The sequence below is a fragment of the Pyrgilauda ruficollis genome, unplaced genomic scaffold (assembly GCF_017590135.1).
Source record: "Pyrgilauda ruficollis isolate IOZ18807 unplaced genomic scaffold, ASM1759013v1 scaffold10, whole genome shotgun sequence".
NCBI lineage: Eukaryota > Metazoa > Chordata > Aves > Passeriformes > Passeridae > Pyrgilauda > Pyrgilauda ruficollis.
Genome location: NW_024508101.1, coordinates 11,660,281 through 11,672,868, shown reverse-complemented (window position 1 = coordinate 11,672,868; position 12,588 = coordinate 11,660,281). Strand labels below are relative to the sequence as shown.

Genomic DNA, 12,588 nt, shown 5'->3' with positions numbered 1-12,588 from the left:
TGTCGGGGGCGGGACCGGCGTTTCCGCGGCGGGGCCGGCCCTGCCCTCGGCCGCAGCCCCTCCCCGCGGCGGGCGGGAGCGGAGCGCGGAGCGCGGTGCGCGGTGCCCGCGGAGCCGCCGCGATGTGCGGCCGCACCGCCTGCTCGCTGGCCGCCGACAACCTCCGCCGGGCCTGCGCCTACCGCGACCGCCGGGGCCGGCAGCGGCAGCCCGAGTGGGTGCGGCAGGAGCGGTACCAGCCCTCCTACAACAAGGGCCCGCAGTCCAGCGGCCCCGTGCTGCTCTCCCGCCGCCACCTCCAGCAGGTACCCCCTCCCTGGGGCAGGGCCGCATCCCGGCGGGGGCGGGTGCTGGGCGTCTTGCGGCTCAAATGGGAGCGGGGAGAAGGAGGCCGTGCCTCCCCGGGGGCTGAGGGGCTCGCTCCGAACGGCCGTGGTTTGTTTCGTTTCGCTTTGCTGTACGTGGCAGGTATTGAATTTTCTAATTGCTGAAATGTCGCTTCTTGTTAATATTTACATGTTCAGAAGGAGGAGGGGAATCGGTACCGTGCTTCCACCACAGTGTTTATGTTTTCTGCAAAAATGTGTATAAATACTAACCTTAGTAGAGGGGTTTTTTGGTTTGTTTTTTTTTTTTTTTTTTTTTTTTTTTTTTTTTGCAAGTGTCTGTAATTGCTCTGCTGGTTTTAATTGGCTTTCCTGAGGCACCTTTTTTTCCTTTTTTTTTTTTTTTGATTTCATAACTCTGCGGCGTGTGTCCAGGTCACATTGGTAGTAGGAGAGAGCAGAGAAAAAAAAAATCTCCCGAGCAGGACGGTAGCAGTACACCTGTGGTAACTGTTGTCCCGCATAATTTAAGCCTCACACGACCTCCCCCGGACAGCCTGGGCAGCCTCTACGGCTGTTGGTGCTGTTCCTTTGGTTTCACACACAAAAGGTGCCCGGCCAGCTGCTGCTCTTTGGCGTTCAGCGGGGTGGAACGGGGTGTGCTCAGTCGGAACCCCCCGATCTGGAGCCGCTCTGCTCTCCCTCCCCAGCTGGTGGGGCAGCTGCACTTTGAGCCGTTACTGGCACCGGTGATCAGGTGGGACCCTCGGTGGGACCACTCAGGAGCGCCGTGGGCAATGCCATCAGCCTCATGCCCTCCTTTCCTGCTTTAGGGGTCCCACATCCCCCTGAGAGTAGGCAATGGAGCTGATGGAGCAGAGGAATATTGGGCTGGGAGTGTGGTACAGGTCAACCACACTCCTTAGTTGTCCATCACTGTTCAAGTTGTTGGGATGCTGGTGTCCTTTTTTGCCACTCCTGCCCTGAGGGAGACTCTGAAATACTTCACAGAACTGCACACATACATGTCCCTGCATACACACACATATAGTGGGTGTATTTGTGTGTCTGTCTGCTGCAGTCCTTTGGGAGCAAACGGCCCAGCAGGCGCTGCCAGCACCGGCAGCTGTGGGCAGAAAGTGAGAGCAAGCTGGGGGAGAATCGAAAGCCACAAACTGTTTCCATTGTCCAAAGGCAGGTAACATGCAAAGCACAAGCAGTGAAAGTGCACCAGGTTAGCAGAAATCACATAATTAAAATGAAAGTGAGGCTTTTGCCCCTTTGGGATTTTTGGTGTCACCAGGGGAGGCTTTGAGGACTTTGACACTAGCCTGACATGGCTGTTTACTCAAGAGCTCGGGAGTTCATGTCTCCAGCCATTTCCAATAAAAAGAAGCTGTGTTAATTCTTCCAGAGAGGTGGGTGAGCATCACAGAGACAGTTCTTTATTCCCACAAAATTTTCATGTGCTTTCTGCTGAAGATTAATTCTTACATGAAGGCTGTTAGGAATATGCAAAGGGTTATAATTAGTGGCTATTTCTCCATGGCTTGGAGGGGCAGTGAGCCCCAGCTTCTCTTGGCACAGATGCTGGCCAGATCCCCACTTTAGGGGGCCAAAGCCACTTCCATAGAGCTTCCCAAAATACCTCTCTCTGGTATTTTGCTGTGGGGATGCTCATGGTCTCTGTGACATTGCTCTGACCTGAGGTGTTTCTCTGTCCATTCAAAAGGATGCTGACTCCTCCGAGCGGGTCCTCATGGACATGCGCTGGGGCCTGGTGCCCTCATGGTTCAAGCAGGACAACCCCTCCAAACTGCAGTTCAACACCTCCAACTGCCGCAGCGATACCATGCTGAGCAAGTCCTCCTACAAGGTGAGCTGCTGCCACCCTTGTGTCCCGCTTGAAGAAATCTTGTAGTCAGCAAAACCAGGGCAGAAACATCTGCTAGGCCAGTACTGGTCACCATTTACCATTGCACAGGGGAGCAAGTCCCTGTACTGCAAAGCTGGGGGTTTCACTGAAACAGAAGAGCTGAAAAGGCAGTTATTGGTAAAGCTCAGCATAGCTCTGCTGATGGCATTTGTGCATGCCAGGGGCAATTTAGGAAAGTCCTGGGAGGGAGCGAGAGGGCTGGGTGGTTGCAGGAGCCCCTCTGCCATTGCAGGCTGCCTGAGGCTGCTGTTCACTGCTCACTCGTGCTGTCTCTCCCCAGGGTGCTCTCCTCAAGGGCAAGCGCTGCGTGGTCCTGGCAGATGGCTTCTACGAGTGGCAGCAGCAGAGTGGGGGGAAGCAACCCTATTTCATTTACTTCCCCCAGACCAAGGATGCCATGGTATGGAGTCCCTTCCTGTGTCTGAACACTTGCACCCTGCTCTGGGTCCCTGCTCCCTTCAGCTGCCTGGGGAAAAGCCCACTTCCCTCCTCTCTGCCCACCCCTGGGAGTCCGTTCCCCAGCAGGGCTGTGCTCTGTGCTGGGCTCGGCACTCTGTCACCCTCTGTGGCTGGCAGTCCCCATCGCAGCGGTCTCCAGGCTGTGAAAGGTGACAGAGTCACTGCCGTCACGGTCACTGCTCCCCACGTGCCGGATATTTGCATGGGTGGCCAGTGTGGCTCACAGGGACTGGGCTGGGAGTTTCACTACCTCTTTCATTTGGCTGAACCGGTGGCTGGGATATTCAGACAAGGAGGAGAGCGCTGGCTTGCCTGTGGGAAGATGAGGGTCCTGGTACCTCTCCTGGAGTCACCTCAGATCAGTAGAAAGACTCCTGGAGAGCCTCAGATTAGTTCTGTTCACGACTCAGATCTGAGTCACTGACCTGCCTCAGCACTGGCAAATCTGTGCTGCTTTGGCTGACCATGGTGACCAGGACAATGGGGTCTCTCTTCTGCAGGACAAGGAGATGGAGGGAGATGAAGAATGGAAAGGTTGGAGGTTGCTTACTATGGCTGGGATTTTTGACTGCTGGGAGCCACCAGGGGGAGGAGAAATGCTGTACACTTACACCATCATCACCGTGGATGCCTCCAAGGATGTGAGCTTCATCCATCACAGGCAAGTGAGAGCAGGCAAGGGGGTGGCAGGGTGGAGGGGGATGAAGTAGGAGAGCTGCACCTCTAGACACCAGTCTGGCAGCATGCAGGCACAGAGCCTCCTCCTGCTCTCGGGCAGAAGTGCTGCAACATTACTGACTCATTTTGGGCCACCAGTTCAGCCCTTTCCATAAATTGCCATCTTTGTGCTCTGTGGATGGCAGTTGGAATTGGATCACTTTCTGGAACTGGTCTCCCTGTCTGACCAGGGCCTGGTAGTCAGCCCCTCTGCCTCTTCCAGCAAATCAGCTGCCTGGATGGAGTGCATGCACATTCTGCCTTGCAGAAGAGCATTCTTCTGCTTCAGTTTTCCCTGTTTCCCCCAGGATGCCAGCTCCTTGCTAGCTTACAAGCCTGGCTTTTGCCACCACACTGACATATTGCAGCTGAGCTTTGGCTTCAACTGTCTTATCCCTTAGGATGCCAGCCATCCTGGATGGGGATGAAGCCATCAGGAAATGGCTGGACTTTGCTGAAGTGCCAACCCAAGAAGCTGTTAAACTCATCCAGCCCACGGAGAACATTGTTTTCCACCCAGTGTCCACCTTTGTCAACAACATCCGCAACAACACACCTGAGTGTGTTGCACCTATTGAGCTGGGAGCCAAGAAGGTGGGTGCTGGTGGGGGCTTGGCAGGGGGCAGCTCAGCCACAGTGATGCCTCTGAGCTGGGTCAGAGCTGCCAGGCTGCAGGAGGAGTGGCAGTAGGCAGTGTCTGCAGAGCACGCCCGTGCTTGATGCTGGAGTGCTGAGCCCTGGACAGATTCCCTTCCCTCTGCTTCCAGAAATAAAACTGTCAGCCCGTGCCAGGATTTTGCTGCCAAATGAGGCAAATTCCATGTGAAATGGGTCTTGGAACAAGCCTGTTCACAGCAGTCTGGGGAACCTCCCACAGATGTGCCTGGTTGCAGGCAGGGCCATTGCTCCAGCCTCCACATCCTGCTCTGGACCAGCTCTTGCAGCTGGCTGGCTGCCCTGCTCCCTCTGTGCTTCTGATTTCTCTCACTCTCTCTTTTGTCTATGCAGGAGGTGAAAGCCACCCCAAGCAACAAATTGATGCTGGGCTGGTTAAAAAGCTCCCAAGAGGGCTCTCCCCAGAAGAAAGAAAACGATTTGCCCAAGTGGACAAGTCAGTTCATCCACAGCCCTTCACCCAAGAAAACCAGCACAGACATCCTGCAGCAGTGGCTGGGGAAGCAGGGACAGCCAGCTGCAAAGAAGCACAAGGCTTAGGCACCAGCTGAGATGGCTGGCCATCTCTTTTACCCCTGATTTTCCTAAGCAGAGTGAGAAATGGTATTTTTGGAAGGCTTTGCAGACTGGTGTTGAAATCATCCAAGCCTCTCAGGTGTTGATCTGCTGCTCTAGGTTGTTGTCTGTCTTCTTTGTGTTTTGTTAAAGGTTGATGTCTGTAAAAATTTTAGCTTTGTCTTGTTCTGATGGGAGTGAATATAACCTGTTGGCCTCCCTCCCTGCCAGTCATGCAGGGGGCAAGCCCTGAGAACCCTGAGAATCATCTCAGCCTGCTAGGGAGGAATAGCTTCTGCCTCCTGACAATGTTCATAGTTCATGTCTCTTTCTGTTTGGTTTTCCCTTCCCTTTTTTGGTGTTAAACTTATACCTCTTTTCCACTTAATTCCACACTGGTTCTGTACAAACTCCTTTCCAATGCTCTTGCCCTCAAAAGATGGCAGTACTGAGGAACAAGCAGTAAATATTATGGGGAAGCCCCAGCTGGGGCTGGGAAGATCTGCACCAACATTGCTGTGTGCATTCATGGCTCCTAAAGAGGGAGATGTTCAAGTGGCACCCGGGAGGAGCTGGACTTGGCTTAGGTTTCCCTGCTGTGGAACAGTGTGTCTGTCACGTTGTTTGTCCAATCATTTTGTTAATGGGATTTGAAGACTTAGAGAGGATTTCCTTGATCTGGGGAGGGATGCACTCTGCCTTATTTGAAAAGGCCAGTCATTAAAGCCCAGATAACCTAAGTGCCGTTACAGAACAGCATAGGGCCGTTGTTTTTGAGGTCAGGGATTTTGTAAACAGAGCCAGATGTTACAGACCAAAAGCCTTACACACTGAAATCCTTGCTAGAAATCAGTACTTCCTTTGTGTTGGAAACAATAAAATGGGCTTCACTGGCTGGCTGCACTGTGCCCTTGTCCATGTGCATGTCTGTGTCCCTCTTGCCCACTGCAGCCCCAGTGCTCCTTTTTGCAGGCAGAGCTTGCACCTCCTCTCCATCTGCTGAGGAGCAAACCACCTACCCACTGCTGAGCTCTCAGGGTCTGAGCTCTGCAAGGCCATGCTGGTGGATCATGTCCATTTGCCAGTGGTAAATATTCCCTGGGGCTTGATTCTGGGGCTCTTCTAGCGTCATCTGTCCCTGGGGAGCTGCAAGGGTGGCTGTAGCTGAGGTGTGTCCCTAGGGAGGGACAGCAGAGCCAGGGCAGGAGCCACAGGGTGGACACCTGGGGAGACCCAAGTGCTCTTGGAGTGAAATCTGCCCCTCAATCCCTCGTGTGCTACGGAGGCAGCTGAGCACAGGTTTCATGACTTACGGGAAGCTGGGGTGGGATTAGGATTTCTATCCAGAAAGCCTGTTGCTGGCTGGCTCCTCATTGCTGTCACCATGACTTGAGGCAAGAGAATCACTGTATTAGCAGCTCCTGGCAGAATAGATTTTTGGCTGCTGGCACTATCACCTTGATGCCTGTCCTTGCAGGAGCCACAATGGGAGGTTTCTCTTCCTGCCTGCCCCTCGCTGTTCCAGGATGAACTGCTCAGCTGCCCCAGCCGCGTCAGTGCTAACTGCAGATGAAGCTTTTCTAAAGGTCACCAGCTCATGTCGAATTCATTTCAGGTCTCCAGTTGCTGTGGAGGGAGTGAAGATGCTGAGCACGAGTGGGGGGATGCTCAACTTTCCCAGCTCTGGAGAACATAATCCTTCCCCTGGGGCTGCAGGGGCAATGCAAAGGCACAGGGTACAGGTTATCTCCCTCCAGACTGTGAGCACCAGCAGCATCGGCAAAAAAAACCCCAAAACCCCTATGCTGAGTGTTTAATGAGGATGTGTTATTGCTGGGCTACATCACCTTTAAACTGGAGTCTGGCTGCTCGCCCAAGGCTGTTTGAGGCAGTTCCTCTAGCCTGGTGCAGAGATGACCACAATCAACCCGGCTTGTCCACATAACCTGATTTCACAGAAACTTTCCCCTTTGATACGTGAGGAGACGGGAGGGTGGTACTCGCTGGGGTTGCCCTCCCTGTCGGGGGTTCTTTCCCCATGGCATCGCCCTCGCCCGCAGACTTTGGTTCCTTTCGGGAGAGACATCCCGCTGGCCGAGGAAAGGGCCATGGGTTTGGGCATGGCAATCGGGCACAGCTGCCAGACACCCGCGGGCGCTCGGGCCAACACCCCTCCCTCCATCCCGAGCCCCGAGGCCGCCAGAAGCAGCGGCGGGTGCGGGGCCGCAGGCAGAGCCGCGGCGCTGCCCGCCCTGGGCGCCGGGAGCCCTATGCAAATCAGGGATCGGCAGGATAACCAATCAGCGCCGTGGCGGCAGCGGCGGTAGCCAATGGGGCGAGGCGTGCGGCGGGCGGGCAGCGATATCCGCGGCGCGGCGGCGGCGGGCCGGGCAGTGCGGCGGCGGGCGGCGCGCAGCGCGGAGCGGCGGAAGCGCTTGCGGTAAGGGCGGCGCGGCGCGGGCGGGGACGGCGCGGCCCCCGCGCGGTGTAACGGCGTTTGTCTCCCCGCAGGCGCCGGGACCCTCTGTGCGCGGCGCTGCTTGAGAGGCGGGGGCGAGGGGCCGCTGCCTACCGGCCATGTCGGGCCGGGGAAAGTCCGGCGGAAAGGCGCGGGCCAAGGCCAAGTCGCGCTCGTCGCGGGCCGGGCTGCAGTTCCCCGTGGGGCGGGTGCACCGACTGCTGCGGAAGGGTAACTACGCGGAGCGGGTGGGCGCCGGGGCGCCGGTGTACCTGGCGGCCGTGCTGGAGTACCTGTCGGCTGAGATCCTGGAGCTGGCGGGCAACGCGGCCCGCGACAACAAGAAGACGCGCATCATCCCGCGGCACCTGCAGCTCGCCATCCGCAACGACGAGGAGCTCAACAAGCTGCTGGGCGGCGTGACCATCGCCCAGGGCGGCGTCCTGCCCAACATCCAGGCCGTGCTGCTGCCCAAGAAGACGCAGAGCTCCAAGAAGTGAGCGCTGCCCCCCGTTCCCCCGCCCCCAGCTCCCTTCTCGCCGCTGCCTCACCTCTCCTCCCGGCGGGGCTGGGGTTCCCCGTCCTGCCCCTCAGCCCTGGCCGGGTGGTGAGCCCTGGCAGCACCCCACCAGCCCTTCACTAGCCCCTCTGGCCTGGGCTGTGGCAGGGTGAGCATGGGTGAGGTCAGGCCCTGCTTGTACCCCCACTCTGCCTCTCTTCCCTCTGGAAGAAGTGGTTTTGGAGGAGGCAGCTGGATCACAGTTGTTGGCAGGGGTGATGACATCTGGAGCCGTGTGGTTAGGTCACGGTGCAGAGCTGCTGGTAGCTGCTGAGGATTGTTGTAGCTATCAAAGGGATGGACGCAGGCACCCCCGGCTGCCTCTCCCCTCTGCCAGCCCTGGGACTGTGCAGGGCCCCCCCAGCTCGCCCTGGTGTGTACTCGCTGCTGCCGTGCCCCCGCCTCCCTCCTCAGCAATGCCATCCTGGCCGCACTGCAGCTGCGAGGGCAGGGGGCTGGAAAACGTGAAGAGGAGAAAAAGTTTCTCCATTGGCAAGAAGTGGCTGTTAGTCTTAGTTTTGTTCATGGTAAAACTAGTGCATTGCCTCCTGTAAAGAAGCTTTGGTCCTATTTATTTTAAGGTCTCTATTTTTGGGTACATCCCTGTAAAGTCACGTCCTCGCAGCTCCCTGGCTCGGCGGGTGCTGGGGCACTCGGTGTTCCCACACGCCGTGGGTCCTGGTGGCAGGGTGGGGTGGAGGCTGCGGTGACAAATCCCCTCGGAGAGCGTCGCAAGGTCAGGCGCCCGCCGGGAGCGGGAGCTGCCATCTTCTGCCATGGCTCCCCTCCTCTCCCAGCTGCAGAAGCCCTTCATCTCGCTGAGAGCCACCCTGTACCCTGGTTGCACTTCTGGAAATTACATACTCTGTCTCTTTTTTGTTGTTGTTTGTTTGTTCAGCACTATTTCTGGCTCTGAGAAATAAAGTGATGATGATATCTGTTAACTGTAACCCTTTATGGATTAATATTTCTTTTGAAAACCACTAGAGTTTGTATTAAAGCCCACTCCTGGCTAGTGCCATATTTATTTCCTGGCTGTGTGGCTAATGTTGAGCATGGGGGCAGGATAGCTGTCCCGTGACTCCTGAATAGGTGATGCAGAGACAGCTTTCCTGCTGCCCAGCAGCTGCTTCTGTGAGGCTGATAGTTGTGTGCATGCAGCAGTGCCGAGGCAGTCAGACCTAGACCTTCATCACACGTTTTTTAAGTGAAAAAAAAAGAGTATCTTCTATTTATGTGCTGTAAGTAGCATGTGTTCAACCTATTGAATCAGCTGTTAATCTTGTGGATGAAGTAATTTACCCTGGATCTGAGTTTAATGTTACCTAGAGTAGATGAACCTGGATGCTTGTCAGCTGGCTTTGTGCAGGGGATTTTCATTCGGCTCTGTGGGAGCGGTGTGTGCATCGGTGTCCTGCTGATGGGGGTGTGGAGGTGTCCTACCATTCCACGGGGTATCCTGACCTCGGTGGGTGGGGACAGCAGGGCACAGCCCCACTGCAGCAGCCAGACCCCCTGGGATGTCTCTGCCTCCTGCAGGGGCTGTCACCATCAGCGAGGTGGGGATGAGCAGTTCCCTTTCTGCTGCCCGGTATCCTAGTGTCTGTATCCTAGTGTCTTGTTCTCTCCCTCTTGTTTTCTCCAGGACCAGCATTCTGTAAACCTGAGAGTGCTTTGTATTTCTTAGAAAAATGCAGAACTTGTGATTCTGAAAAGAATGGTGCAAACCTGATACCTGATTAAACTGGTTCCCTGTTGAATGCTCTTAAATGTGCCGTGTCTTGTCACCTCTACAAACTCATGGACTCTGGCAGGCTCTGTGGTGTCTGGGCTCTGTGCTCTCCAAGGGGAAGAACTAGTAAAACGCCAGACAGGACCACAGCTAGACTGTGTGTTTGCCTTTCACTCAGACAGTCTTTTCCTACCCTGGGAGAAGATAATACTGTTGTCTGGTTCTTTTCCCTGCTGTGGGAGTGCCACACTGCCTGCTTGTTCTGTCACAAGTGCCAGGAAGCTTCAGCTGCTCCTGGCTGGGTGCAGTGGAGGGGGAGTGGGGCTGGACCCAGGACCGTGCCCCAGTGCTGGAGGTGCCCCAGGGGCTGCTCCAGGAGCCTTTGGGTGACCTTGCAGGCAAGTAGGCAGAGATGAGAAAAGCAATCCTGAAGGGAAGGAAAGAACTGGAGATGCAAGGCTGTTTGTTACTCTCACAGCCTGTCCTTTGTTGGGCATTCCCAGATGGCTGTTCTGGAGGCTGCTCTACAAACCAGTATTGCACCCTGTTTGGGTTCTAGGGAGGAAGGGTTGTGGGAAGCTTGGGTGACTCCCAGTGGCGTTGGGGTTGGTCTGTGCAGGGCTGCAGGAGGGGTGGGTGCAGCCTGAGGGTGCTGGGCAGGTCCTGTAGGGCAGTGTCACCCTGTGTGACACTGTGTGCTAGCACAGGGCAGCAACAAGCACGGGGTGCTGCCCAGGAGCTGCAGCCACCCTGGATGTTGTGTGGCTCTGCTGGGGCTGGTGGAGTGTGAGGCTGCCATGACTGGGTGCTGGTGGCACACACAGTGCCCTCCACGCTGAGCTCCAGCTGGTTCTGAACTTCCTCTGCTGGCATGTGACAGACCAGCTGGGAAAGCTGGGAAGGAAATCCTGTCTGTCACAACAAGCATTGCTGAAGTGCTTGGCCTTTATCACCTCATAAACTTCACAGCTGAACATTGTTGTGACCAGGAGATTTGGAAGTCTTGGTCTTCATAATAAAGCTGGAATAAATGTGGTCATTGTCAAGCCTGCAGCTTCAGGGACAGGTCTGGTCCTTTCTGGAGGGGTGTTACTGGTCCTGGCTCTTCTGAATGCTTCATAGCACCAGAGCAGCTGAGCTCATGAAATGTGAAGGACTTGTGAGCAGAGCCTTGCCCAGAGGTCAGGTGAGCCTGGAAGGGTCTCTTGGTCTGTGCTTCCCTTAAGGAGAGGGCTGGGAGGTTGCAGCATTCTTCCCTTTCTCTTGGGTACCTGAAGATGGGATGAGCACAGACTGGGAGCTGAAAGCTGCCTGCTGTGGGAGGCTGCTGTGCATCGCCACGTGCAGCAGAGTCTCTGCCAGCTGTGTCCCTCAGCTCTGGCAGTTTGATGAGATGAGTCACTGGCTCTTCAAAGTCCCCAGGGCTTGGGTTTCTCTCCAGAGCCTGGTCCTCATGGTTGGCAGCACCCAGGGGAGCTCACTCAGGGATGCCCCAGCCTCATGGCTCCTGGCAGGCTCAGCCTGTGAGGTAAGGCAGCTCCAGATGGATTGGCACAGTGTCCCCTGCTGCCTTCCCTGTGCTGGGCAGCTGGGGGGTCACTGCCTTCCTTCTGCTTTTATCTGCCCACAGGAATGTGGCTGCTGTGCCACCTGGAGAGGTGGGCTTGGTTTAACCTCCCCTCCTGGGAGCAGGGTGGCCCCTGTGCCCCGTGTCCCACCCTTGGTGAGGGCATCCCCTCTGATCCTCCCAAAGCTGCAGCTATTGACTAAGGACACAGCTGCAGGTCAGTGCCAGAATGCAGCAGGTCTCTCCCAGGCTTGGTGTGGGCCAGCAGGGTGCTGACTGCTGCTTCTAAATGCAGACCTGGAGGGAGGCTGCAGCTCTGTAGCACACCAGGGCTGCTCTCTTCCAGGGGCACGGCTGGCTTCTCTTCTGGATGTAGCAAGAGGACATTTCTTCAGGGAGTAAAACTTGCTTCCCTTCTCCCTGCTTGTTCACCAGGGGACAAAGGGATAAAGCAGTGGCCCCAGGCCTGTCTGGGGCCCTGGGGGAAGGGGCTGTGCCTTTCCCAGGAGAGCTGAAAGGCCCTGCCATCGCCTGGTGTGACAGTCCCTAGGCCCCACTGGCTGCTGTCCCTGTCACCTCCTCCTGGGGGACGCTGGCTGCGCTCCTGGGCACGGGGAGCTCCAGCACGCAGCTCCCGGGGCTGAGCAGCTCTCGGGCAGTGCTGCTGCCTGCAATGCCCCGGCCGGCGGAGGCAGCGGGGCAGGGCCGTGCTGTGGGGCGATGGCAGCGCTGCCAGGGTTACCCAGCCGGCCTGGGGGGTTCCGTGCAGCCCCGCTGCCCGCCCCACGCACGGGGCTGCGTTCGTGTCCCCTCTCCTGAGCCCCGGGCCGCGGAGGGCGATGAGCCGGAGCTCGTCCCTCGCTCCCCCCCGCAGCAGGCAGAACAAGATGGCCCAGATCCCTGCCGGGATTTACGCAACCTCGCCGGGTGCCTATAAATAGACAGCGCCGGGGGGGCTCCGGCCCTGCCCCGCTGCCGCTCCTGCCTGCGGGGAACGGGGGACACTCCCGGCCGGAGCTGCCCTGCCCACGCCGGGTGCTGCAGGCGATCGATGCCGGCCGGGGCGGAGTGTGTGCTGCGGGAGCAGCCCGGCTCCCCCCGCCCCGCCGCTCCAGGAGCGCGGCCGGGCGCAGCTGCGCAACGACCGCGCTCCTCCCTGGCCTCCATGGCGAGGGAGCCTCCTTCCTCTGCTCCTGCCCTCCACCCGCAGCAGGGTGCGGGCTCTGGGCATCAGCACCCGGAGGGACCCCGAAGAGCAGCAAAGCCCCCGTAGGACCAGCCCCCATCCTGCCCGCTCCCCGACGCCTGCAGGGAGCACACGGGAGAGTCGTTTTGTACCAATTTATTTGAAACGACGATAAGTGAAAATGAAAAAAAAAGAAAAATAAACCAAAAAAATGACCCCACTAACCCAAACCCTCCCGACCCACCCACCCCCAGACCCATAAAAAAACATTAAAGGCCATTGCAGGTGCGGTCGGCGGCCGCCAGAGGGCGGCCACTCCCGCGCGCCGCGCCGTTGCCATGGCGGCGGGGCCGCGGGCCGCCAGGGGGCACCGTGGCCCTTCGGTGCGGCCGCGAGCAGGCCCGGCGCGCGGCGGGAG

At 57.4% G+C, this 12,588-nt stretch overlaps 2 protein-coding genes across 2 annotated transcripts; both read left to right on the top strand.

Annotated features, from left to right (window-relative positions):
* The first annotated feature begins 82 nt into the window (after positions 1-82).
* Positions 83-5,561, top strand: HMCES (5-hydroxymethylcytosine binding, ES cell specific). The gene is made up of 6 exons (XM_041462573.1): positions 83-305; positions 2,059-2,202; positions 2,543-2,662; positions 3,222-3,382; positions 3,840-4,032; positions 4,447-5,561. Exons 1-6 carry the CDS (start codon positions 123-125, stop codon positions 4,651-4,653), a joined length of 1,008 nt encoding a protein of 335 aa, XP_041318507.1. The 5' UTR covers positions 83-122; the 3' UTR covers positions 4,654-5,561.
* Positions 5,562-7,049: 1,488 nt separating this feature from the next.
* Positions 7,050-9,445, top strand: LOC121351734 (histone H2A type 2-B). The gene is made up of 2 exons (XM_041464109.1): positions 7,050-7,108; positions 7,180-9,445. Exon 2 carries the CDS (start codon positions 7,246-7,248, stop codon positions 7,624-7,626), a length of 381 nt encoding a protein of 126 aa, XP_041320043.1. The 5' UTR covers positions 7,050-7,108; positions 7,180-7,245; the 3' UTR covers positions 7,627-9,445.
* The last annotated feature ends 3,143 nt before the right edge of the window (positions 9,446-12,588 follow it).

Coding starts and splice junctions, on each gene's coding strand:
- HMCES (XM_041462573.1), top strand. CDS start 123: ATGTGCGGCCGCACCGCCTGCTCGCTGGCCGCCGACAACCTCCGCCGG. Junction 2,203..2,542: donor TGAGCAAGTCCTCCTACAAG/GTGAGCTGCTGC, acceptor GTCTCTCCCCAG/GGTGCTCTCCTCAAGGGCAA. Junction 4,033..4,446: donor TTGAGCTGGGAGCCAAGAAG/GTGGGTGCTGGT, acceptor TTGTCTATGCAG/GAGGTGAAAGCCACCCCAAG.
- LOC121351734 (XM_041464109.1), top strand. CDS start 7,246: ATGTCGGGCCGGGGAAAGTCCGGCGGAAAGGCGCGGGCCAAGGCCAAG.